This window comes from Electrona antarctica (assembly GCF_951216825.1).
Source record: "Electrona antarctica genome assembly, chromosome: 2".
Taxonomy (NCBI): domain Eukaryota; kingdom Metazoa; phylum Chordata; class Actinopteri; order Myctophiformes; family Myctophidae; genus Electrona; species Electrona antarctica.
In genome coordinates, this window is record NC_136807.1 from 11,451,855 (window position 1) to 11,479,157 (window position 27,303).

At 46.1% G+C, this 27,303-nt stretch overlaps 1 protein-coding gene across 1 annotated transcript in view; it reads right to left on the reverse strand.

Moving 5' to 3' along the window:
* The window catches only part of cep104 (centrosomal protein 104), an 83,496-nt gene that overhangs the window by 41,713 nt on the left and 14,480 nt on the right, over positions 1-27,303 (reverse strand). Inside the window, exons 7-12 of the mRNA XM_079525959.1 lie at positions 23,342-23,510; positions 19,008-19,163; positions 16,448-16,705; positions 12,608-12,814; positions 11,753-11,920; positions 1,817-1,999 (exon numbers count right to left, since the gene is read on the reverse strand). Of these exons, the coding sequence (XP_079382085.1) occupies positions 1,817-1,999; positions 11,753-11,920; positions 12,608-12,814; positions 16,448-16,705; positions 19,008-19,163; positions 23,342-23,510 (1,141 nt within the window). The remainder of the gene's footprint in view (positions 1-1,816; positions 2,000-11,752; positions 11,921-12,607; positions 12,815-16,447; positions 16,706-19,007; positions 19,164-23,341; positions 23,511-27,303) is intronic.

Below are 27,303 nucleotides of genomic sequence, written 5' to 3' on the forward strand. Positions count from 1 at the left end.
CTGCTGGCATCTTGAAGAATAAAAAACTAAAACTCTTCCCGCTGGGTCCGATCTGGTTGGATTATTCTGTCAGGAGTGGTTTTCAAGCAGGACCCAAATGCAAGGAAGTCGGGATCTTAGTATTTATTCAAACAAAGACCTGCAGTAGCGCAACACTAGCAAACATAAAACAGACTTGGAACTCAGGTGACAATACAATAATCCAACACAGAACACAACCAAACACAGGGCTTAAATAGGCACAAGATTAACAGGACACAGGTGAACTCAAATCAAATCAACAACAGGATTGGCTGGGGGAAAACAAGACAGGTGAAACAAAGAACCAAAAATCAGGGAAGGTGAGACAAGGCAGGAACCAACTACAAAGGAAAACAGGAAACACAAAGCAAGCACTTCAAAATAAGAATCAAGAACACCATATCATTACTTCAAAATAAGTCTCAAGAACAACATACACAACACACAGAAGGCAGATCCTGACAAAATTACATCATAAGTATGTATGCAACCCAAGTCCAGTAAATTACATCATAAGTATGTATGCAACCCAAGTCCAGTAAATTACATCATAAGTATGTATGCAACCCAAGTCCAGACAAATGCTGTTTATCTCAGTGGTTCCCAAACTTTTTCATGTCAAGGACCCCCAAATTTACACTAATTAGCCCGCGGACCCCCATTTGAAAAGATATGCCAGGGACCCCCATACGAGAAGATCTTTACGGCTCTAGCAGTGATTCTCAACCCGTTTAATTTCAAGGACCCCCATTTAATGGCATTTCTATCTCTGGGACCCCCAATTTATATTAAAAAAAATCAATGTTAATTTAACTCTGAGAGTGTACAAATGTAACCATTCCATTTGTACACTCTCAGAGTTACAGACCCATAAGGGTTGGTTTCAAACTATCAGCTGTTTAGCTGGGGACCCCCTGGAACTCCCTCAAGGACCCCTTGGGGGTCCCCGGACCCCACTTTGGGAACCACACTGGTTTATTTAACACCTCCCCTTGTAAAAGGCTCCTACTGGTTACCTCTCTTCACAGCCAGTGCTCGCTCTTATCGGCTACTTCTGAAGTTACCCGTTTGCCTGCCCAGAGCCCTGACCGCAATGCCCTCCGAGTCAAACTGGTAGTTGATGCGGCGACAAATTAAAAATCACCCCCAAGTACCACGAGACAGGAGACACACCCTGGATTTACAGCCTTGCCGGAGTACATCCTGGCCTGCTAATTTAGTGTATAGTACGTATGTAAGCTTTCTTCCTTTGATATCGTTGCACCTCAAGTGGCTGTGAGTGTGGATGACAATCCTTGGTGTTTCGAGCATGGCAGTGAACAGTATCATTGTGTGTCTTTTAAATTACGGGTTACAAGGACATGTGAAAATCACGCCGGAGCCATGCGGTTACAACACTGATTCCCATACAGTGGGTCGGGACACATTTCTGGGGTCGTGGGCACATTTTTTATGGGTCCCTTTATTTATTTGTTTCCTACATTTTTATTTTAAAACATTTACCCAAAAAAAGCTAGATTGTTCATGAATTGAAAACAAAACTCAATGATTTCCCCCCCCCAGTCATTTCAGGAGGAAATCAACAGAAAATCGAAGAAAAAAACAAATGTTTAAGAAGTAGTGAAAATAGCCGCCCTACAAGCTCACAACGCGCCGCTTCGCACAGCGTTGTGAGCTTGTAGATCGGCTATTTTCACTAGGTCGGGTCCCAGGGCAAACGTCTTAAATCTCTCTTTTTTGGGCCACGGGCTAAAAAAGTTTGGGAAGCGCACATGCGGTTTTACAGTTAAGTTACCAGTATGAAGGCGATGGCCGTGGCCCTGAGGCGGCTGGCTCTGTCTCCGCTCCTGGCCAGCAGGCTGGGCCACGTCTGCTCCAGGCAGTGGCTGGCCTCGGCCCGGCCGCCCTGCTGCAGCCCCAGGCCCGGGATCCGCTGGCTCAGCAGCAAGCGCAGCAGCTTCAGGGAGGCTTGGAAAACCTGACATACAGGGGGAAGAAGGAGAAGAAGAGCACGCTTCATTGGAATGCTCAGTTGACTTTCCAAGAAAAATCTAGCACGAGGGTGAAGGCAATTAGCGGGCTGGTTAGAGTTGGAGACGTGTGGTCTGAGCTCTACGCACAGCTGGCCAACGGCCGGGTCGCAGTCAGGTATTGAAGCTTTGCTAAAAAACACAATTGTGTTTTTTTTCTCTTTCCCATAATTTCAGGTAATAGATAAGTTAGCCAACTGGTCACAACTGACAACCTTTTTGAACATTTAATTTGACATAGACAAACAGTTTTGTCAGTTTTGGCTATTACTCGATTATAGGAGGACACTATTATTAAAAGGTAGGGTAAGTGATTTTCTTTGGTTAAAAAAAGTGTTAAAAAGCTATTGTGATATTGCTATAGACTAGACTAGAGTGTTTGTTCAGTAACAGGCGTCTCCATGTCTCTCCAGCTTTTTTATTAAACAGAAAATGCATTTTCATGTTGGGATGACAATTTTATCAGGATACGGAATTCTTACGGAAACAATAAGGGGTCTACGGCTACGCCCTTTGGGCTTGACCCCTATAAAAACAATACCATAAAAGCCTGCCCACGATAAAGAAGGAAAACAAAAACAAAAAAAATATGACACATGAATTAAGCAAGGTGTGCTAAAAAAATCACACCTGTGTGAACTGAGTGGTGTAAGGTCTTATATAGACTGATCAGCTGTGGTCTGACGTAATGTCTGACGTAATGAAATCACACCCGTGTGAACTGGATGACCATAGCAACCATGCTCATTTTTTGGTACGAACAGACACACAGACGCATTTCCATTGATGCGAATGGAGCCTGGACTCTATTTCCATTCGTTGACAGACAGCCACCTTCAGCCAATCAGCAGAACAAAAAAAGCTGACGTCATCTCCAGTCTACCAACGCCACAAAGCTGACGTCATCTCCAGTCTACCAACACCACAAAGTCACAAAGCTGACGTCATCTCCAGTCTACCAACACCACAAAGCTGACGTCATCTCCAGTCTACCAACACCACAAAGTCACAAAGCTGACGTCATCTCCAGTCTACCAACACCACAAAGTCACAAAGCTGACGTCATCTCCAGTCTACCAACACCACAAAGCTGACGTCATCTCCAGTCTACCAACACCACAAAGCTGACGTCATCTCCAGTCTACCAACGCCACAAAGCTGACGTCGTCTCCAGTCTACCAACATCACAAAGCTGACGTCATCTCCAGTCTACCAACACCACAAAGCTGACGTCATCTCCAGTCTACCAACACCACAAAGCTGACGTCATCTCCAGTCTACCAACACCACAAAGCTGACGTCATCTCCAGTCTACCAACACCACAAAGCTGACGTCATCTCCAGTCTACCAACACCACAAAGCTGACGCCATCTCCAGTCTACCAACACCACAAAGCTGACGTCATCTCCAGTCTACCAACACCACAAAGCTGACGCCATCTCCAGTCTACCAACGCCACAAAGCTGACGTCATCTCCAGTCTACCAACACCACAAAGCTGACGTCATCTCCAGTCTACCAACACCACAAAGCTGATGTCATCTCCAGTCTACCAACGCCACAAAGCTGACGTCATCTCCAGTCTACCAACACCACAAAGCTGACGTCATCTCCAGTCTACCAACACCACAAAGCTGATGTCATCTCCAGTCTACCAACGCCACAAAGCTGAAGTCATCTCCAGTCTACCAACACCACAAAGCTGACGTCATCTCCAGTCTACCAACGCCACAAAGTCCAGCAGTGAATTATGTTAACCCATTTCGACCTGAGGGCCATTCTACAAATGCCTTCTAAATCCTGACATTTTTCTGAAAAACTCGTGTTTCTGTCAGTGGTTCATTACGTAATGTCTGACGTAATGAAATCACACCCGTGTGAACTGGGTGACCATAGCAACCATGCAAATTTTTTGGTACGAACAGACAGACAGACAAACAGACAGACACGTAAACTAACAAAGCCAGTTGTAGGAGTGGTTTACACCACTCAAAAAAGGTAAAACATAATTAACCCAGTAAGAACAGAACCATCTGTGAGCTTTTACACCAATGACATCGACTCACTGGCCTTGGAACGTCTCGGGATCCCCCAGGAGGAAGTCACTAATGTTCAGTGGCGTGCACAGACATTTAGAGGGGCAGGTGCTCAAGTGAAAAAAGGGCACCTTGTGCAGCGTGTGGAACCGGCCGGTTGCCTTAATAGTGTGAGATTCATAGATTTTGGGGCCTAAATAATATATTAGAATCTTTTTTATTCAAGAATTGATCAATGTCACCATGGTCCACATACTGTACAGTGTACACTGTAACCCCCCCCCCCCCCTCCCCCTTTTTTCTTCTTTTTCCAAAAGGGCACCTTTGTCCAGAGGGAAAAGGTGTCTATCTGTGCACGCCACTGCTAATGTTGCTCTGGAGAGGGAAGTTTGGAGCTCTCTGGTGGAGCTGTTGCCCCCGCGACCCGACTACGGATAGGCGGATGAAGATGGATGGACATCAACAGGTCCTCAGCTTCCCTGAATGGCCGACGCAACATGTCGTCTTCACGGATTGGCCGTAGGGCTTCACGTGATGTTTGTACCGCTGTCGCGATATAAGAGGTAGTGTGTGGCGACAGAACTGCACTGTGTGGACAGAGGGACAGAACTGCACTGTGTGGACAGAGGGACAGAACTGCACTGTGTGGACAGAGGGACAGAACTGCATTGTGTGGACAGAGGGACAGAACTGCACTGTGTGGACAGAGGGACAGAACTGCACTGTGTGGACAGAGGGACAGAACTGCACTGTGTGGACAGAGGGACAGAACTGCACTGTGTGGACAGAGGGACAGAACTGCATTGTGTGGACAGAGGGACAGAACTGCATTGTGTGGACAGAGGGACAGAACTGCATTGTGTGGACAGAGGGACAGAACTGCATTGTGTGGACAGAGGGACAGAACTGCATTGTGTGGACAGAGGGACAGAACTGCACTGTGTGGACAGAGGGACAGAACTGCACTGTGTGGACAGAGGGACAGAACTGCACTGTGTGGACAGAGGGACAGAACTGCATTGTGTGGACAGAGGGACAGAACTGCATTGTGTGGACAGAGGGACAGAACTGCATTGTGTGGACAGAGGGACAGAACTGCATTGTGTGGACAGAGGGACAGAACTGCATTGTGTGGACAGAGGGACAGAACTGCACTGTGTGGACAGAGGGACAGAACTGCACTGTGTGGACAGAGGGACAGAACTGCATTGTGTGGACAGAGGGACAGAACTGCATTGTGTGGACAGAGGGACAGAACTGCATTGTGTGGACAGAGGGACAGAACTGCATTGTGTGGACAGAGGGACAGAACTGCATTGTGTGGACAGAGGGACAGAACTGCATTGTGTGGACAGAGGGACAGAACTGCATTGTGTGGACAGAGGGACAGAACTGCACTGTGTGGACAGAGGGACAGAACTGCACTGTGTGGACAGAGGGACAGAACTGCATTGTGGGACAGAGGGACAGAACTGCATTGTGTGGACAGAACTGCATTGTGTGGACAGAGGGACAGAACTGCATTGTGGGACAGAGGGACAGAACTGCATTGTGGGACAGAGGGACAGAACTGCATTGTGGGACAGAGGGACAGAACTGCACTGTGTGGACAGAACTGCATTGTGTGGACAGAGGGACAGAACTGCATTGTGGGACAGATGGAACATTGTGACGTTGGAATGATCCGCTGGACCGTCCATCTGAAAGGAGCATGGAGCGGGAACCATGCACATGTGGCGCTGCATGACAAGCTGTACTGCTTTGGAGGATATGTGATGATCACTGATCATCACATTGACGTTCACGTCTTAAACACAGTGTCTTTATGCTGGAAGAATTTGACCCCTGGAAGAGGACGACGCCCCCTGGAGGTTCCATCCAACCGCTGTGGCCACACAGCTGTGTTGATAGCATATACAGCTTACATCTGGGGAGGGAGCAGTGGAGCTGCTGACAATGTGCTTTATGCATTTGACGTCGACACCCACAGATGGTCCAAACCCAGGGTTTCTGGAACTGTTCCAGAGGGGAGGTTCAACCACTCAGCCTGTGTCTTGGAGAAGGTCATGTTTATCCATGGAGGATGCACCACGCTGACCAGATCCACTAATGTACAAGTTGGACACCAGCACATTGGTCTGGACTTTAATTAACACCAGAGGCACGTCACCACCTGATTCATGGAGTCACTCTGCCACCATCATCTCTACAAAGATGTTTGTATTTGGAGGCTTTTGGGAGGACCAAAGGACAAACCACAACACCATCAGAGTGTTTGACACAGAGACCAACACCTGGGGGAACACAACTTCTCCGCAGCTTCTTCCAGAAGGACGCAGGTGGCATTCAGCGTTTACCTACAATGGAGAGCTGTACATATTTGGCAGCTGGAACGGTAACCAGACATTCAATGATTTGTGGAAATTCAGTCCAGAGACCTTCTCCTGGAAGACGGTTGGGCACAAGGGGGAAGGACCATGTCCAATTGGTGGTATGTGCTGTTGCATGGTGGGAGATCGTATCATCCTCTTTGAAGGAAACAAAGGAAATTACCGGTACACCACCTCTCATGACTTGTTCGTCTCGGACTTGAGTCCTAGTCTTAAGGCGTTATGTAAGCTAGCAGTTATTCAGTACGATCTGGACCAATCAGAACTCCCACACAACATCAGGTGGGAACTGGCAGCCATGACAACCGACATTAAAAGTGTGCCCATGATAAAGAAGGAAAACAAAAATAATGAAAATATGACAAATAAATAAAACGTGTGCTAAAAATAAAATAAAATAAAAATAAAGTAAAACATAACAAAACAATATGTGAGCCGACAGTGGTTGGTCATCTGTAATGGCCTCTGTCAGCTTCAGATGAAGATGAAAAATAAATGAATAAACACACAAACAAAAGCCGTCGTTTTTTTTTCTTTCCACAGAATCAAAAATGTCATAGTCATGATTCACCAGGATCATGGATGGCTTGATTCTAGCCTTAAAATAATTTATATTTTTGAAAATCTGTACGGGAAGTAGTCGACTAAAACTAGACTAACACTGAAACATTCCAGGCGACTAAAATGTGACTAAAACTATTCAAGAGACTATGACTAAAACTAAAATAAAAATGTTCTTGCCAAAAACAACACTGGTTCAGTAGAAACACTCACACATTTAAAAAGAAAAAAGCAGAATGTAACCAGGTGAACCCTGGTGGAAGAGAGACTCCATGAGGTCCCTCAGAATGTAACCAGGTGAACCCTGGTGGAAGAGAGACTCCATGAGGTCCCTCAGAACGTAACCAGGTGAACCCTGGTGGAAGAGAGACTCCATGAGGTCCCTCAGAACGTAACCAGGTGAACCCCGGTAGAAGAGAGACTCCATGAGGTCCCTCAGAACGTAACCAGGTGAACCCTGGTGGAAGAGAGACTCCATGAGGTCCCTCAGAACGTAACCAGGTGAACCCTGGTGGAAGAGAGACTACATGAGGTCCCTCAGAACGTAACCAGGTGAACCCCGGTAGAAGAGAGACTCCATGAGGTCCCTCAGAACGTAACCAGGTGAACCCTGGTAGAAGAGAGACTCCATGAGGTCCCTCAGAACGTAACCAGGTGAACCCTGGTGGAAGAGAGACTCCATGAGGTCCCTCAGAACGTAACCAGGTGAACCCTGGTGGAAGAGAGACTCCATGAGGTCCCTCAGAACGTAACCAGGTGAACCCTGGTGGAAGAGAGACTCCATGAGGTCCCTCAGAACGTAACCAGGTGAACCCCGGTGGACGAGAGACTCCATGAGGTCCCTCAGAACGTAACCAGGTGAACCCTGGTGGAAGAGAGACTCCATGAGGTCCCTCAGAAAGGTGGACCCCGGTGGAAGAGACACTCCATGAGGTCCCTCAGAACTCCCTGATTGGCCGACGTAACACGACGTCTCCACAGATTGGAGATTAGATTTGAACTGTTTTTCATATAATTAAAAATCACACCCGTGTGAACTGAGTGGTGTAAGGTTTTATATAGCATGATCAGCTGTGGTCTGACGTAATGTCTGACGTAATGAAATAAGGTAAGGTATTATGTAGCCTGATCAGCTCTGATCTGACGTAATGAAATCACACCCGGATGTGATTTCACAACTGGCTTTTTCTGCGCAGAGAAAATGACCACGGTTGCTACGGTCATCCAGTTCACCCGGGTGTGATTTAATTACGTCAGAAATTATTTTGAACATAGCAACCATGGTCATTTTTTTATGCACACAAAAGCCAGTTGTAGGAGTGGTTTACACCACTCAAAAAAGCCAGTTGTAGGAGTGGTTTACACCACTCAAAAATGGCGGGTGATCTACAGGTCAGGTGGTCAATAGTCAGAACACAAAAGTTGTTCGGCATGAGGAGACACATACATGCGTGTGGAAGTTGTATTGCAGACGGTCAAACGGTTCATGAGCTATGCCTGTTCAAACTTTGCAATTGAGTGCTATAGCACCACCCTTTGGCCAATGGTCGTGGGCTTTGCGTCCTCACCGTTTGGCATGGCCCTCTAGTCTACCATATTGCGAAAACCAACTGCACGATCAGCCAGAACTGCTATTTTGGCGGAAGAAGGAGACAAAGAAAAAGCAGACAAATACAATAAGGTCCGTTCGGGCTTGGCCCCTTAATGAACCTGATAAATGGCTACTCTCTCCTGATTGGATGAAAGTTTGTCACTTACCTGAACATGTATTATTCTGTTTATTAAAGAGCTGGAGAGACAGGGAGACCCCTGTTACTGAACAAACACTATACGGTTTGGTTAAAACTTTAGTTTTAACCAAACAATATCACTTACCCTACCTTTAACATGAGTCATATTTAGCACAGTTTCTGTAACAGCTAGGGCTTTCACTTCTAGTGATTTTTACTAGTTGACTAGTTTAACTGTTTGTTTAACGAGGCCTATACCTATTATGTAAAAAATACATACAATTTTCTTTTAATTTTTTTTATAATATTTGTACATTTAAAAAACATTGGTGACTATAACTATAATCTAACTGATCTTGAGGCCCCACCTTTTTTTTCTCCTTATCAACTAGTGAACTAGTAGGCTACCAACGAGGTCAACTAGTGGATTTACTAGTCGACTAGTTGAATAGTCGACTAGTTACTTAAAGCCCTAGTAACAGCTAGTTATTTCAGCAATTTACGGTATGGCTAGGAAAATAAATCACACAGATTATTGCGGGACTTTTTTCATTAGCATACAAGCTGTACAAGGCTTGTAGCAAGGGGTAATAAGGGCATCCTTGTCACATAATGTTTGTTTAAGGAAGCTAACGCTAGGAGAGGGAGTGGGGCTTAACATACGGGACAGGGGAAACATTGTAAAGGGCGTGTGTGTGTGCGTGTGTGTGCGTGCGTGCGTGCGTGCGTGCGTGCGTGCGTGCGTGCTTGCGTGCGTGCGTAACCAGTATAACCTCTAGGTTGTGCTTGTAACAGGAATCGAGGGAACATTATTAATCAAAAGACTCCGACAGTAACATAGGTTAACATGTCTGATGACAGTCAATCACGACAATCACCTCTTTTCAATTAAGAAAGGCCTACATTGATATCCTCATATCCCCTTTTTTAGCCCGTGACCCAAAAGAGAAAGTAGATATTCCCCCGCGACCCAAATTAGTGAAAATAGCAGCTCTACAAGCTCACAACGCGTCGCGTCGCGCCGCGCCGTGAGCTTGTACTGTACATCGCCTATTTTCACTACTTCTTAAACATTTGTTTTCTAATTTATGGATTTTCTTAGATTTTTTTCTTTTACTTATAAAATACAATCTTGTATTTATTCATGAACACATTAGATTGTTTGGGGAATGTCTTTTTTTAAGATGTTTTGAAATTATAATAATTAAAAACTAAATGTGGGAAACCAGAAATAAAGGGACCCATATAAAAATGTGACCTAGAAGACAGTCATGAATCCACTTCCCTCAAGAAAACGAAATCTCTCGATTGGAGATTTAACCCGACCACTTCCAAACCAACATTCAACAAAGGCATGAGAGGACCAAAACAAAAGGCATACGTTAAATAAGTATCAATAAGTTATTGATACTTATTTACAATAACACACCCCGCGAAGCCTTCATGGAGATTTCTTAGTTTCCGTCGTATTCTCGAGACAACAATGTGATGACCGGGTCATCGGTAGGGATGGAACTCGAAACCCGATAAACCAGACAAAAACCTGACAAAAATGATGCTTTTAAAGTGATGGTACACAACCAGCAAACAGTTTCTTCAATATATGCTGCATTTTCCAAAAGTGAAAAAGGTCAAATTCCTTCCGTCTGTTAGAAAAGTACTGTATTTGAAGGCCATAGTAAAGTAAAGATACTGGTTCTGTTCAGAATCTATCGTCGTCTCCCGTCTTTCCACAAAATAATAGACAATGCTCGATGGTGGGCTCGATAAGAACCCAGCTCGATAAGAACCCGGCTCGATAAGAAACCCAGCTCGATAGGAACCCAGCTCGATAGGAACCCAGCTCGATAAGAACCCAGCTCGATAAGAACCCAGCTCGATAAGAACCCCAGCTCGATAAGAACCCAGCTCGATAAGAACCCAGCTCGATAAGAACCCGGCTCGATAAGAACCCCAGCTCGATAAGAACCCCAGCTCGATAAGAACCCAGCTCGATAAGAACCCAGCTCGATAAGAACCCAGCTCGATAAGAACCCAGCTCGATAAGAACCCCAGCTCGATAAGAACCCAGCTCGATAAGAACCCGGCTCGATAAGAACCCGGCTCGATAAGAACCCAGCTCGATAAGAACCCAGCTCGATAAGAACCCAGCTCGATAAGAACCCAGCTCGATAAGAACCCCAGCTCGATAAGAACCCGGCTCGATAAGAACCCAGCTCGATAGGAACCCAGCTCGATAAGAACCCAGCTCGATAGGAACCCAGCTCGATAAGAACCCAGCTCGATAAGAACCCAGCTCGATAGGAACCCAGCTCGATAAGAACCCAGCTCGATAGGAACCCAGCTCGATAAGAACCCAGCTCGATAGGAACCCAGCTCGATAAGAACCCAGCTCGATAAGAACCCAGCTCGATAAGAACCCAGCTCGATAAGCCTGATGGATAAGGAGCTCCATCCCTGGTCAACAGGAGACTCAGTAGGAAACTCCAGTCTTTGAGATTCCGCCGGTTATCACATTATTGGCTCAGGAATGCGACAAAGAATTAAACAATCTCGCCAAATTCAAGGCTTAATTCATGGGGATGTGAAAATTACTAATTGAAAGAAAATAAGTCCCTTTTTTGGGGATGAACTACTCCTTTAAGGTGTTTTTTTTTTTTTTTTTTTTCGCAAGATGCACAAAACACTCTATTTAGGACCTACGTATTCATCTATCACTCCACCATTCACATGGAAACCCATGTGGCGAGATTTGGCCCGGATGTGAAACACGGCTGGCTCTCATCTGTGTGGTCCGACTCCGAGCAGGCTTTGGCTCAGTTCTGCAGACGGCGGAGCACCAGGCGTCGAGCCAAACAGGCCCTGGCTAAGCTCTGCCGTTTGCAGTTGCATATTATATGAACACAGGGGCCTTAAGCTCCGGTATGAAATAGAGATACACTGGCTAATTCGCTCATTAAAGGGGATCATGCTTTGAGACTCACAGATGGCACTTGATCAGGGAGGGCCTTCTTCACCAGGAAGACAGCAGCTCTTATCATGTTTCTCAGCTCTTCCTTGGAGGTGCTGGCTGGCACTTCTGACAGCTTCTTATAAACAGCCAACAGGGCGTCCTCTCGGTAGGACCAGCTTTTGGAATACGCCCCCGCCACCTGGAGTTTGTGACAGTGTGCAACAGGAGTTACCTGGGGGGTTGTGGGGGATTGTTGGTTTTGTTGATATTAATTTAGGAACAGATGTTACAAAAAAACAACAACTCAGGGGCAGAATCTCACTGGCTGTGCAATCCATCTTATTGTTTAAACATAGCCTGCAGCGACGTAATAAACGTGACATGCATGACTACGGTGAAAGTGTCATTATGAATAGAGATGATTGATGAATGCCAAAAGAAGGAAGAGGAAGTTCTCGGATGACAACCACACATTAGGGTATGTACTGTACATGCAGCCGAGAAAGCACTATGATGTCATCACAGAACAGACTTTATATAAACACCATTGTAGAAGGATTAGTTGTCTTTCTCAAGGGGAAAAAAGGCAGGCCACTTCAACTAAATACTAGGCTGTTGTGGCTCATATTGGATAACTGAGGCTCATGCAGTTTGGCTCAGCACCAGACAGGGAAGCAAGCATTACCACAAACGCTCATGGGGAACAAACTGAAACAAGTTCCCTATTTTTTCACATCTTAAGCCCGAGTTCCGCGCCAGTATAAATCCACTGAAAATAGCAGACCTATACAAGCTCACAATGTGTAGCATTTTTTCTTTTTAGTTTGTAGATCTGCCATAATGCCATTTTTGGTGTGCAGCAGCACGTGTAGACATCAGGCTTTACCAGGCCATCACCGTAGACCTCGATGGGGAGGCTGGCCTCTCTCTGGGCCTTGTCAGTCAGGGGCTCTGGCTCCCACGTCCTCCCAGGGCTGCGGGGGGTTCCCTGGGGTTCAGGGGGAAGGGTGAGGTCCTCGGCCGAGCTCTGAGGAGCCTCTCCCGGCCTGTCCTTGCTGTGAAGGGCTGGCAGGGGCCTCTCGTCACTGCTCACCTGAAAGCACAGGGAACATAGAAACATGCAAATGTATAGGGATGCACATTTAATCGGTAGCATAATCGGAATTGGCCATATCAGCCATAAAAATGCCATATCGGTATCGGAATGGTCTCAAAATAATAAAGATTATTTAATCGGTTTTCACCAGCAAAAAAGAAATACAATTAAAAAAGAAATCTACATTTAATTTGTGTACTCATCTCATTCAGTAGTCATTCAGTTGTGAAAACAGACACTTGGAAAAGTATTATGCAGATATGACCCTGCAAATAATCTGATATCGGTCATAATTTCATAATCGCGCACCCCTAAAATGTATGATTGTATTTTGAGTGCATGAATTGTATTATATAATTTATTAAGAATGAATTATAGCACTGTAAATGATGGATAAACAGGTATCATAGATATTGCTCTTAAATGTGCTGTAAGTGATAGTGTTATTTTCGTTCTCTACCCCCTCCTTTCTCTCAGCTGCTTTTTAGTAAACAGAAAATACATTTCAGGTGGGATTACCAATTTCAATCACTCAGGAGAGAAACATATGTTTTATAGAGTTCCAGTTCAAAGTGTGTCTGCTCATTCTTTGGTTTCATCACTTGTTTATCGTGTATCTCCGTAGTTCTCGCTCCCGATTGGATCACTTTGATATCCCAAAACGTTCTGTTTGCTAAAGAGACAGAAAGATTGTTATTGAACATAAACTCTATGGCAATGCTATTGGAACATAGAACTATATAACACTTCATTTAAAGGAGCATTCAGTGATTTGGAAAACCCCCCCGGTCCGCCCCGGTAACAAGATGTGCACATGCACGCACTACAGTGGGGGGGACACGCGACAGGCCAACAGCACACACACACCAAGGCCCGCCCCCGCTCGATCATGATTGGCAGAAGGCCCCTCTCTATCCTGATTGGATGAAGGCTGGGCCACCTATAGCCAAAAACGAAACCTACGTTCTTTTTTTACCCCAGGGCTTAACTGGGGACGCGGAGGAACTCCTTATATGGTCAGCACACACGGATTATCACAAAACAAAATAAGTTATATTTGAATTAAGTGAAATCACTGAATATACCTTTAACAAACAAACAAAAAAAATCACTTTAAAAATATTTTTTGGGACATTTTCAAGTCTTTATTTGATAGCTATAGACCAATTATTTGGGAACATTGGGACTGGGCGCACGGGTGACTGTTTCATGTAATCAATTCCCAACAGATCTCCAAACCTGTTTTGGGGAGCGCTGGTTTCAGTCCATTCAACCTCCTCTTGTGTGTTGGCTAGTGAGGTGCACCCAGGAGACATTTATACTTCAAAGCGCAACAGTATTGCGCACAGAGAACAGCTGATATACAAGCTCACATCGCATCGTGGATGCGACTGTTGTGAGCGTAGAGGTCTGCGTGTGTGACACCATCGCAGGACGAAGCATAAATTGAAATTATACTTGATGGGTTGCAGGTGCGCGACGTGCAGCCATGGACAAACAGGCTCTTCATGAGCGCACCTCCCGTTCTTATGACAGCGACTGGAGGTGTGGTTTTGAGGACAACTGCTTTGAATTGCTATTATTGTTCGTTCACACACCACAGAAACCAATGGATTATATATTTCAAGGGCGAGAGATCACAATAAAAATGAGTGAGTGCAGTGAGAACTTTTCCACTGCATCTTATGAGAGGCAGAGTTCTTGTGCTGCCGGTATGCGCGCGCATGCTGTTGCTTATCAGTGTGACGTCGTCTGTTAAGGCGTCTATTAGCTAATAGTGGAGAGACAAGAAATGGCAGGAGAGAGAGATGGACATGAGCAAAGAGCCGCGGGTCTACACAAGGGGCCAGTGAGGCTATTCAACGTTGAAGCTCTCCTCCCTAGTGGTAGGAGGAGGGACTACAGGCGGACCCGTGGATTCATGACCGGGAAACCCCGTGCAGCTGGGCTTTAACATTGAGCGCTCGGTTGCACTTCCGCATTTGACCCATAGAGTATATAAAAGGATAGAGACTGAACTGGCGCGAAGCTCCGCCCCCCCAGCTATTCATGTCAGTGGAAGTTGCTCAGTGGCGTTTTGAAGCACCCGGAAGACTGCCGGAAGTACCGTCTCAGAACGTCTACTTCCGCATTTGACCACCAAATTTTGGTGGTCAAATGCGGAAGTGCAACCGAGCGCTCAATGTTAAAGCCCAGCTGCACGGGGTTTCCCGGTCATGAATCCACGGGTCCGCCTGTAGTCCCTCCTCCTACCACTAGGGCCGAGCGCCTCAACGTTGAATAGCCTCACTGGCCCCTTGATTTGACCACCAAAATTTGGTGGTCAAATGCGGAAGTAGACGTTCTGAGACGGTACTTCCGGCAGTCTTCCGGGTGCTTCAAAACGCCACTGAGCAACTTCCAGTGACATGAATAGCTGGGGGGGGCGGAGCTTCGCGCCAGTTCAGTCTCTATCCTTTTATATACTCTATGGTCTACACAAGGACTGAGTGGTCTACTCTGCACTCTACCAGAAGAGCCACCTGACCTGAGCACACAATCACCTTCATTTGAAGCGTAGATGACTACTACTCTAGATGCACAGTACCATTCTTAGGGTTCATTTAACTATGACAGTGTGCAAATGGAACCAAATGGACCCGTGGCGGGCGTGGTAACATTTTGCACACTACTCTGGGTTAAACGGTGTGTCCCATGTCCGTCCCAGTGACACGCATGTGAATTTGACCTCACTGCTGTAACTCTCACTAGTGGGTTTTTTTTGCACCCATTGAATGAGTCTACCGTTCAACATCATGACGACTGTGAACATTACACCATCGATATCACTGTTTCCCAAACAGTGGGTTATTGGGACCCGTTTGTGGGTCACGACTCAAGTAAAAATCCCATTGTCTTTCTAAAGACCCGATCTACAAGCTCACAACGTGGCGCAAAGCGACGCGTTGTGTGCTTGTAGATCTGCTATATTCACTAGTCGAATATCTCTTTTGGGTCACAGGCTAAAAAGTGTGGGAACCACCGCTCTATATAATAAAAGAAAACCAAAAAGCTGACCTGCAGCCACCCAGCTATTAAGCTCTCGTGTCGTCCCCGAGCCAACTGGCACCCCGCTGGTCTTGTACTACGAGGCTCTGAAGACTGGCCTTCGGGCCAGCTTGGCAGCCGCCGGAGGCAACCAACTGTTGCACACTTTTAATTAAATAGTGAAACCCTAACCTGTGGAAGAGTCGGTCCCACCGGCGGTGAGTGAAGAGCACAACCCCCCCTACCCTCCCCTCCCCCCGGCTCATAATCCCCCTCCCCACACACACAAACTATTCCATGTTCCACACAGCACTGACCGAGGCTTACGGAAACAGCGAAAGGGACTTATTATTCTAAGAATAGTGATGTTTATGCTATAGTGCGGAATGTTACAGTGAGACAATTTTAGTTTTGAGCACGTTGTGAATGAAGATAGATAATTTTTTGTTGTGTTTCTCTGCAGTATCTTTGTAATGTTATTTTAATCCGTGTGTATGAGGGCACATAAGGACAACACCTTCTTAGTAAGTCATGCTGTCCATCTGCATATGTGTGTGCTCTCAGCGCAGCGTTCCCATTGGACAAGGCAGCAGGTATACTCACATCTATCCTGGGTAAGGCAGGGTCACAGGGCGTGGTGGCGGCGGGCTGGCTCGGCCGAGGGATGGCAGGTGCCTGGGAGGACGGAGTAGCTTCAGGGTTCAACTCGTGGACTTCATGGGGAGGCTCGGATTTCCTCTCTGTCCTCAAGGTCTCTGTGGAAACCCGGGGTTTGGGGGCAGCTGGCGGGCGACTGGGAGAAGGCAGGACGGAGGGCAGTGGCTCCAGGGCTGGGCACGGCTCAGACGGTCTGGTGGTGATCTATTGATGAGGGTGGAGGAGGGAAGGAAAGCTGGCTCACTGATGGCAGATTTATAGCAGTGCAAATCTCACCGATTTATATGAATTGGAAGCACATTGGTCATAGTAAGTTAATGCCTGGGAGCTGCAAGTAAAACTGTCCCCGCCAGAAAATACCTTTCTCACAACCCATAAATTCCAGACCTCCCATATTTCTGCCCTCTCATTCTCAGTTGCTCAGGTGCTGCAAAGCAAAATGCTCAGTGTTAATTTAAAATGTGAACAAATGTGGCCAAATGGACCATTTGCACACTCCCAGTGTTACACATTGACACATTTACTGCGTAGTAAACAGCAACATCGGCCAATGATTTCGTTTGCATCACGCATTTAAAAGGTAGTGATATTTTTCTTATTAAAAGGTTACTATAATCTGACAGTAATCATCGCTATAGAGTGTTTGTTCAGTAACAGGGGTCTGTCTTCCTGTCTCTCCATCTCTTTAACCCATTTTGGGGCGGGAACCCCTTTTGGTGTTAGCATTATGTTATGCTTTAGCTATTGAAAAATAGCAGATCTACAAGCTCATAGCACGCCACCGAGTGGCGCGCTACGAGCTTGTAGGTCTGCTATTTTTTGAAAAATCGAAGAACGAACATTTTCAGGTAGGTGACAAAATTTCAGCCAATCAGGAGAGAGTGGCTATTTATGAGCTTAGTGTTTATAGTGTTCCAGTTCCAGTTTTGTCTGCTCATTTCTTTGTGTCGTCACTTAACAATTACACTTGTTTAATCTGTATCCTGACTGCATTCTCTATCCTGATTGGATAAAATTGGTATCCCAGTTTCAGTTTCAGGTTCTGAAAATGCATTTTCTGTTTAATAAAAAGCTAGAGAGACTCCTGTTACTGCAACACACACTATTTATATATAGCAATGAGTACTATCACAATATGGAGCTTTTTAACACTTATTTTAACTAAAGAAAATCACTTACACTATACCTTTAATTTGCAAGTTAAAAAGAAAAGATTGAAAGAACCATTCATTTCTAAGTTGAAGTTCAGAAATATTAAAAAAGGGCAGAAATACCCCCAAATATTTTGTGCTGAGATCGGCTCTGTGCGTAACTGTAGTCCCCGTTCAGATCTGCTGCAGAGCCAATCAAATGAAGCTATGGTCGCATTGGTCGGTGCGCCCGCTGGCCTAGCGGTCCAGGCGCGTGCCACATGTAGGCTCTGGCCTGACAGCGGGTCGCATGTTACTTTTGGTACTTTAAGTCTATTTTGATACCAATACTTTTGCACTTTTACTCAAGTACATTTTGAATTCCGGCCTTTTACTGGTAACGGAGCATCTATACATTGCAGCATTGATACTCTTACTTAAAACACATTTTGTGCCCAAGACGTCTGTGGACATCTTTGGTATTACCGCACGTGCAGAGCCCAAGACGTCTGTGGACGTCTTTGAAAAAAAAATATATATATATATTTTTTTTTTATTATTTTTTTTTAATCAAAAAAATCAAAACAATGATTTTTATTTTTTTTTAATACGTGGTGCCAAAGTTTGTGTTTTCGCCATTGAGAATGCATTTGGCGTTTAAATTAAATAACTCAGAAACTATAAAACATTTCAAAGTAAAAAGTTCCAGCATGTGTCTCCACAGTCAGCTGAATTATAAAAAATCACACCCGTGTGAACTGAGTGGTGTAAGGTTTTATATAGCATGATCAGCTGTGGTCTGACGTAATGTCTGACGTTAAAGATCTTTGGCTAGGTAGACTCGTCTTCTGATGTGATGATTTGTGACCATGAAGTTGATTCAGCTGGAGTTTTTGTCCGATGTGAGGTATTATATAAGGTAAGGTATTATATAGCCTGATCAGCTCTGATCTGACGTAATGAAATCACACCTGGATGTGATTTCACAACTGGCTTTTTTTGTGCAGAGAAAATGACCATGGTTGCTACGGTCATCCAGTTCACCCGGGTGTGATTTAATTACGTCAGAAATTATTTTGAACATAGCAACCATGCTCATTTTTTTCTGCACACAAAAGCCAGTTGTAGGAGTGGTTTACACCACTCAAAAATGTGAATGGATTTTCTAGGTGAAAGTGATTTTTGGGCAGTTTTGCGTGGGCTCTCAATAATGTGAGTACTGTTTTCCACCACTGACCATGCTCATGTCCAGCAGGTTGTGTTTCCCACCACTGTACTGACCATGCTCATGTCCAGCAGGTTGTGTTTCCCACCACTGTACTGACCATGCTCATGTCCAGCAGGTTGTGAGTACTGTTTCCCACCACTGTACTGACCATGCTCATGTCCAGCAGGTTGTGCAGCTCTAGCTGCTGGTAGACACTGGTCCTGTAGGCTTCCATCTGCTCCTTCTTGGTCTTGGCCAGGTCGAAGTCCTCCTTCTCAATGGCACAGTGCTTCTCCACATCGTAGCGTCCAAGGCGCTCCCCCACCTGAAACATTGGACAACAGGAGAGAACTGAAATGAAAAACAAAAAAAATCACACGTGTGTGAACTTGAGCGGTGCAGTGTGCGTGTCAGGATTTAGAAGAAATGTTGTAGAATTGACCTCAGGTCTCAATGTGTTAAATACACAGGGCAGCTGTATGTATCAAAGCCTGCTGTCCTCTTGTACCAGTTTTTGCACACATGACCGTACACTTTAAAGGTAGGTCCAATTGATACTGTGAGATATGCGTGTTCTATGAGATTATCAAAGCATGCAGCCCCATCAATACAACTCCCTGTACCCCCGGGCGACGGTGGATCAGGGGTAGAGTGGCTGGATCATGGTAACCGCAAGGTTGCCAGTTCGATCCCGGGCTCCCCCAGAGTTAGTGTTGAAGTGTCCTTGAGCAAGACACTGAACCCCTAATTGCTCCCGATGTGCTGGTTGGTGCCTTGCATGGTTTCCGTCGCTATCGGTGTATGAATGGGTGTGTGAATGGGTGAACGAAATGCACAATCTATGTAAAGCACCTTGGATAAAGGCGCTATATAAATGCACCATATTACATATAGCATTTACCTGTATAGAATTATATATATGCCCATGACAAATTAAGAGTTCCTGATTCTGAGGGCAGCAGCAGTAAAACAGCTTCTGTCCATATGGCCACCGAACACAACAGAGTGCACAGAAAACATACAGACTGACTGGAAATGTACTTTATTACTATAGCCACGGTACCCAGGCTTTTATTTTCGTTCGCATTCGACTCACTTTAAGACTTCCAGAAAGTCAAGATGGGTCAATTCTTTATGAGGAAATTCCATCAAGCCGAACTGACTAGTTAATCTGGAGCCAAGCAACCAGGCTTCAACAGCCAGCACCACCGAATGGTTTCTAAGGGGCATTCTGTCTGCCGTGGGGCAAATCTGTTCATTTGAATGGTTTGTAAGGGGCATTCTGTCTGCCGTGGGGCAAATCTGTTCATTTGAATGGTTTCTAAGGGGCATTCTGTCTGCCGTGGGGCAAATCTGTTAATTTGCTGACTCTGAAACCCAGGTGAGGATCTCTCGGTTAGAGACAGCCTCAGACAGGCTGTTTATTTTTTCTAGGCTAAATTGATTGGAATAACAGGGACACACACACTTCAAACTGCCCTCTCCACGGTCTTCAAACTGCCCTCTCCACTGTCTTCTTCTCTATCGGCCATGAATTTCCATGTGTCATTATAACTAACAGCATAATAAATCACCCTTTGACATGATATGAATGGGTAATGACAAGGGATTTTCAGCATGACCACCTTGGCAACTGCCTTGTCTGCAATGCTAATTGGCCACGTTAATGAGACGAGGTGTTTGTGCGCCTGTGTGTGTGCGTGCGTGTGTGCGTGCGTGCGTGCGTGTTTGCGTGCGTGTTTGCGTGCGTGCGTGCGTGTGTGCGTGTGCATGTTTGTGTTCGGTTACAAATACACTCGCGGTAACAGGAAACAAAGAGGGAGACAAACCCCATAAGCCATCAGTGCAGCTGTTGAGCTCATTAAGTATTCATCGTCGGTATGGCAACAGCATAAACAAAGGTGGTTGGTAACGGGAATCTGAACAATGTTTACAGACTACAGTTACAATAACACAGTTGAAATGACACTACTGGACATCAATAAGAACAATGTTTATCAGCTGCCACATGAATACACATTAGTAGTTTGAATTACTAATGAGAAATACTTTGCCTCGCCCATTTTGGGCGGGAACCCCTTTTGGTGTTTTAAACATTATGTTATAATTTAGCTATTGAAAAATAGCAGATCTACAAGCTCATAGCGCGCCACCGAGTGGCGCGCTACGAGCTTGTAGGTCTGCTATTTTTGAAAAATCGTGAAAATATTTATTTCAGAAAACTGGAGGATTTAAATTTCGAGGTCAGGTCAAAATGGGTTAAAAATGTTTCTTCATCATCTTGGTATATGTGTAGCACTGCACACATGACATATCTCCCTCATCTACAGTAGAATCACTGGCTACAATAACATAAATCTTACAATGGCAATAATATCACTAGCCATCATTAGCCTAAACGGGTGTAGACTACAGCCCAGTGGTTTTCAACCCTTTTCATATCAAGGTCCTCCATTATTTCTTTGGCATTTGAGCCACGGGCCACCATTTGATGAGATTTAGCCTCTCTGACCCAAAATACTGTTGTCATTGGATAAGATCTTGTCCACAATTCCATGTCAGGCAAACATTGATAAAAAAAAAATTCTTCTACATTCTCGACTCCTTGTGAATTAATTAATGCTGATGTTCATCATCTTGGTATACGTGTAATCCCTTACGGGTCCATTTGGTTTCATTTTACACTCTCAAGACTTAAAGATCTAATAAGGGTCCATTTGGTTACCAACTCTCCATCATTTAGCTGGGGACCACCTGGAACCCCCTCAAGGACCACTTTTTCGCGAGATGTGGCCAAAGCCTTTCCGGGGGTCCCCAGCCCAAAACGAGATGTGGCCAAAGCCTTTCCGGGGGTCCCCAGCCCAAAACGAGATGTGGCCAAAGCCTTTCCGGGGGTCCCCAGCCCAAAACGAGATGTGGCCAAAGCCTTTCCGGGGGTCCCCGGCCCAATTTTTTTATGAACAATTTAATAACATATTTAACTAAAATCTTTGCTTTATGGGGTCAGAATATTTTGTGATGAAGGTCGGCAGCAAAATACAAATAGCCGATTTGCTGTTCCACATATCACGTAAATTCTCCATTCATTGTCAATGGGAATTTAATGTTTGAATTTAATGTTAAGATGAAAATCTACACAAATACACTGTAGCTGAATATATGAGGGGCTAGCGCCTAAATGTCTCATTACCCTATTCAGGTCAAACCAGGGGGCCCTTCAAATGAAAATGGTTGAAAATCACTGCTAGAGCCGTCAAAATCTTCTCTTTGGGGGTCCTTGGCATATATTTTCAAATGGGGGGAAGGTCCGCAGGCTAATAATAAGTATAATTTTAGGGGTCCTTGACATGGAAAAAGTTTGGGAACCACTGGTTTCCATGCTGTATAGTAGCATGCAGAAGTGACGCGCGAGTCTCTCCTGGCTATAATACCTTGTGCAGGTCGGCGATGGCCTGCTTCAGACTCTTGGCCGTGTCAACGTTCTACTGGCTATAATACCTTGTGCAGGTCGGCGATGGCCTGCTTCAGGCTCTTGGCCGTGTCAAAGTTCTACTGGCTATAATACCTTGTGCAGGTCAGCGATGGCCTGCTTCAGACTCTTGGCCGTGTCAACGTTCTACTGGCTATAATACCTTGTGCAGGTCGGCGATGGCCTGCTTCAGGCTCTTGGCCGTGTCAAAGTTCTCCTGGCTATAATACCTTGTGCAGGTCGGCGATGGCCTGCTTCAGGCTCTTGGCCGTGTCAAAGTTCTCCTGGCTATAATACCTTGTGCAGGTCGGCGATGGCCTGCTTCAGGCTCTTGGCCGTGTCAAAGTTCTCCTGGCTATAATACCTTGTGCAGGTCGGTGATGGCCTGCTTCAGGCTCTTGGCCGTGTCAAAGTTCTCCTGGCTATAATACCTTGTGCAGGTCGGTGATGGCCTGCTTCAGGCTCTCGGCCGTGTCAAAGTTCTCCTGGCTATAATACCTTGTGCAGGTCGGCGATGGCCTGCTTCAGGCTCTCGGCCGTGTCAAAGTTCTCCTGGCTATAATACCTTGTGCAGGTCGGCGATGGCCTGCTTCAGGCTCTCGGCCGTGTCAAAGTTCTCCTGGCTATAATACCTTGTGCAGGTCGGTGATGGCCTGCTTCAGGCTCTTGGCCGTGTCAAAGTTCTACTGGCTATAATACCTTGTGCAGGTCGGCGATGGCCTGCTTCAGGCTCTTGGCCGTGTCAACGTTCTACTGGCTATAATACCTTGTGCAGGTCGGCGATGGCCTGCTTCAGGCTCTTGGCCGTGTCAAAGTTCTACTGGCTATAATACCTTGTGCAGGTCGGCGATGGCCTGCTTCAGGCTCTTGGCCGTGTCAAAGTTCTACTGGCTATAATACCTTGTGCAGGTCGGCGATGGCCTGCTTCAGGCTCTTGGCCGTGTCAACGTTCTACTGGCTATAATACCTTGTGCAGGTGGACGATGGCCTGCTTCAGGCTCTTGGCCGTGTCAAAGTTCTCCTGGCTATAATACCTTGTGCAGGTCGGCGATGGCCTGCTTCAGGCTCTTGGCCGTGTCAAAGTTCTCCTGGCGGACCATGTCCTGCTTCCTGAGGTCCAGCAGGCGGATGAGCTGGGCCACCTCAGGGTCCTGGTACATGTCGAAGGCCAGGTCGTCCAGAGGAGAGATGGACTCGCACTTACTGAAACGGGACAGAATCATCAGGTGACGACACAGTTATCCATTAGAATCACCACAGTGGTGGGGAAAAAAATACTCAATTGTTTTTTACTTCAGTAAAAGTATCAATACTGCAATGTGGAACTGTGCTCCGTTAAATTAACAAGTAAAAGTCCGGAATGCAAAATGCACTGGAGTAAAAGGACAAAAGTGTTGGCATCAAAATGTACTTAAAAGTACCAAAAGTAGAAAGTAAGCAGAATGTTCCATTTCAAAATATTTTGAAAATAGCCGATCTACAAGCTCACAATGCATCTCATTGCGATACATTGTGAACTTGTAGACCGGCTATTTTCAAATGGATGAAATTTATGTCGGGCTGAAGTGTTTAATGTATGTTTTGTAATAACAATCAACGCAACTAGTAACTAAAGTTTTCAAATAAATGTAGTGGAGTAAAAGTACAATATTTGGAACCGAGATGTAGTGGAGTAGAAGTAAAAGTATTGGAAATTGGAAATACTGAAGTAAAGTACAAATATCTAAAAATTTTACTTAAGTACAGTACTTAAATAAATGCACTGACACTTCCGCCACTGGAATCACCCAGAGTAGACATTTTCTAACCAATATTTTTCCACTTCTTTGTGAAATAAATAGTGCTATGGAATGGGTGCATTTTGCAATGCTCTGCATCCAAGGCTGATCAATGATCAGCATCCAAGGCTGATCAATGCTCTGCATCCAAGGCTGATCAATGATCAGCATCCAAGGCTGATCAATGATCAGCATCCAAGGCTGATCAATGCTCTGCATCCAAGGCTGATCAATGCTCTGCATCCATGGCTGATGTTCTCGAGCGTCAGAAGCTTGTCAAACCTAACGGCTGAGTAAAATGTTTATCTGTGGTTTATCTGGGCGAGGCATACTGTACATTCCCAACTTGCATCGTCCACGACTTGCATCATTCCCGAGTAGTAGCTAGGGCGGCGCCCGTTTTATAAACGAGTAGTAGGGCGGCACCCATTTATAAATCAGTAGTAGGGCGGTGCCCATTTATAAACCAGTAGTAGGGCTGCATCCAGTAGTAGTGTGTTTATAAACAGGGCCGAACAAATAATTACAAAGACAAATTTGTTGTACCCTACACTTTTTTTCTTCTTTCTAATTATTTTTCCGGCCCAAGAAGATGTGTTTATTGCCATGATTTGTCAGGAGCCAAGTTGGCTTTCCGTGACTCAGAAAGCTTTACCGGAGGGGGTTCATACCCTCAGCAGGTTCAACCATGCCGGGCAGGTTTCTAGAGTAGAGGCCGGACGAAAAGCAGCACCTGGCCCTCCAGGTTGGGGGTTGGGCGTGGGGCTAACAACCCCATCCCATAAAACACTTCCATGTTACAGAAACGCCAACAAGAGATCAACAAGACATCAACACCTTGGCCCAGGGAAGAGAGGGGTCTTCAATAAGACCATGAAGACGACCTGGAACCAACTGGAGAGAACAGCTCAAGACAGAGATGCCTGGAGATCGCTTGTTGACGGCCTATGCCCCAGAAGGGGCAGTAGGCGTAAGTAAGTAAGTAAGTAAGTTGGCTTTGTCCAATACGAGGCTTTAAAGGTCTTTAAATAAATACTTTCTGAAACGTCTATGGGAAAAATGTATTCTCTTCCGGGCCATGAAAGGGGGCGGGACTGCGACGCTCTATGGGTTTATGGGAAACCTTTTCTGTTTGTATTTCACACCAATAGGAAGTCCCCCGGCTGAGACAGCCGGGGGACTTCCTATTGGTGTGAAATACAAACAGAAATACAGAAATGTCGAAACGTTGTTACTCTTCAATAAATGTTTCCTGGGACCAGATATATAGGGCTCCATTTTCGTGACAGCTAAACCCCTTATACCTAAACTTCTTTGCCTTTTTTTACTATTTTGCAAAACATTTTTGAATAGTTAAAATGGCCAGTCTACCAGCTCACAACGTGTCAATGTAGATTGGCTAGTTGAACTATTCAGGGGGTTTAGCGGTGACGAAAATGGAGCCCATAGTGCGCAGACAACCCTCCTTTCTCATTGTACGTATTTGTTTTGTTCAGCACCTGTAGAATGTTTTTAGATGTGCGCGTGCTTCCCTTTGGACCCTATCTGAAAACAAACATCCCTCAGTTTAATTACTGGTAAAGCCCCGAGACCGTGATATATTGTGTCATTCCAAAATCAGCGTGGTGAAACCCCCCGAGGGGAGACATCACTCCCATTAATTAAAACAAATATTTGGAAACCGTGTTTTTCTCCACTTTGCACTGCAGGCTTGCTGAGGCGCCATGCACCTGCCTCGTCTCTGATACCAGTGACCTGGAGTGACTGGCTGGACGGGTGTCTTCCAGTCTCTGATACCAGTGACCTGGAGTGACTGGCTGGACGGGTGTCTTCGTCTCTGATACCAGTGACCTGGAGTGACTGGCTGGACGGGTGTCTTCGTCTCTGATACCAGTGACCTGGAGTGACTGGCTGGACGGGTGTCTTCTCTGATACCAGTGACCTGGAGTGACTGGCTGGACGGGTGTCTTCCAGTCTCTGATACCAGTGACCTGGAGTGACTGGCTGGACGGCTGTCTTCCAGTCTCTGATACCAGTGACCTGGAGTGACTGGCTGGACGGGTGTCTTCCAGTCTCTGATACCAGTGACCTGGAGTGACTGGCTGGACGGCTGTCTTCCAGTCTCTGATACCAGTGACCTGGAGTGACTGGCTGGACGGGTGTCTTCCAGTCTCTGATACCAGTGACCTGGAGTGACTGGCTGGACGGCTGTCTTCCAGTCTCTGATACCAGTGACCTGGAGTGACTGGCTGGACGGCTGTCTTCCAGTCTCTGATACCAGTGACCTGGAGTGACTGGCTGGACGGGTGTCTTCCAGTCTCTGATACCAGTGACCTGGAGTGACTGGCTGGACGGCTGTCTTCCAGTCTCTGATACCAGTGACCTGGAGTGACTGGCTGGACGGGTGTCTTCCAGTCTCTGATACCAGTGACCTGGAGTGACTGGCTGGACGGCTGTCTTCCAGTCTCTGATACCAGTGACCTGGAGTGACTGGCTGGACGGCTGTCTTCCAGTCTCTGATACCAGTGACCTGGAGTGACTGGCTGGACGGGTGTCTTCCAGTCTCTGATACCAGTGACCTGGAGTGACTGGCTGGACGGCTGTCTTCCAGTCTCTGATACCAGTGACCTGGAGTGACTGGCTGGACGGCTGTCTTCCAGTCTCTGATACCAGTGACCTGGAGTGACTGGCTGGACGGGTGTCTTCCAGTCTCTGATACCAGTGACCTGGAGTGACTGGCTGGACGGGTGTCTTCCAGTCTCTGATACCAGTGACCTGGAGTGACTGGCTGGACGGGTGTCTTCCAGTCTCTGATACCAGTGACCTGGAGTGACTGGCTGGACGGGTGTCTTCCAGTCTCTGATACCAGTGACCTGGAGTGACTGGCTGGACGGCTGTCTTCCAGTCTCTGATACCAGTGACCTGGAGTGACTGGCTGGACGGGTGTCTTCCAGTCTCTGATACCAGTGACCTGGAGTGACTGGCTGGACGGGTGTCTTCCAGTCTCTGATACCAGTGACCTGGAGTGACTGGCTGGACGGACGGGTGTCTTCCAGTCTCTGATACCAGTGACCTGGAGTGACTGGCTGGACGGGTGTCTTCCAGTCTCTGATACCAGTGACCTGGAGTGACTGGCTGGACGGGTGTCTTCCAGTCTCTGATACCAGTGACCTGGAGTGACTGGCTGGACGGCTGTCTTCCAGTCTCTGATACCAGTG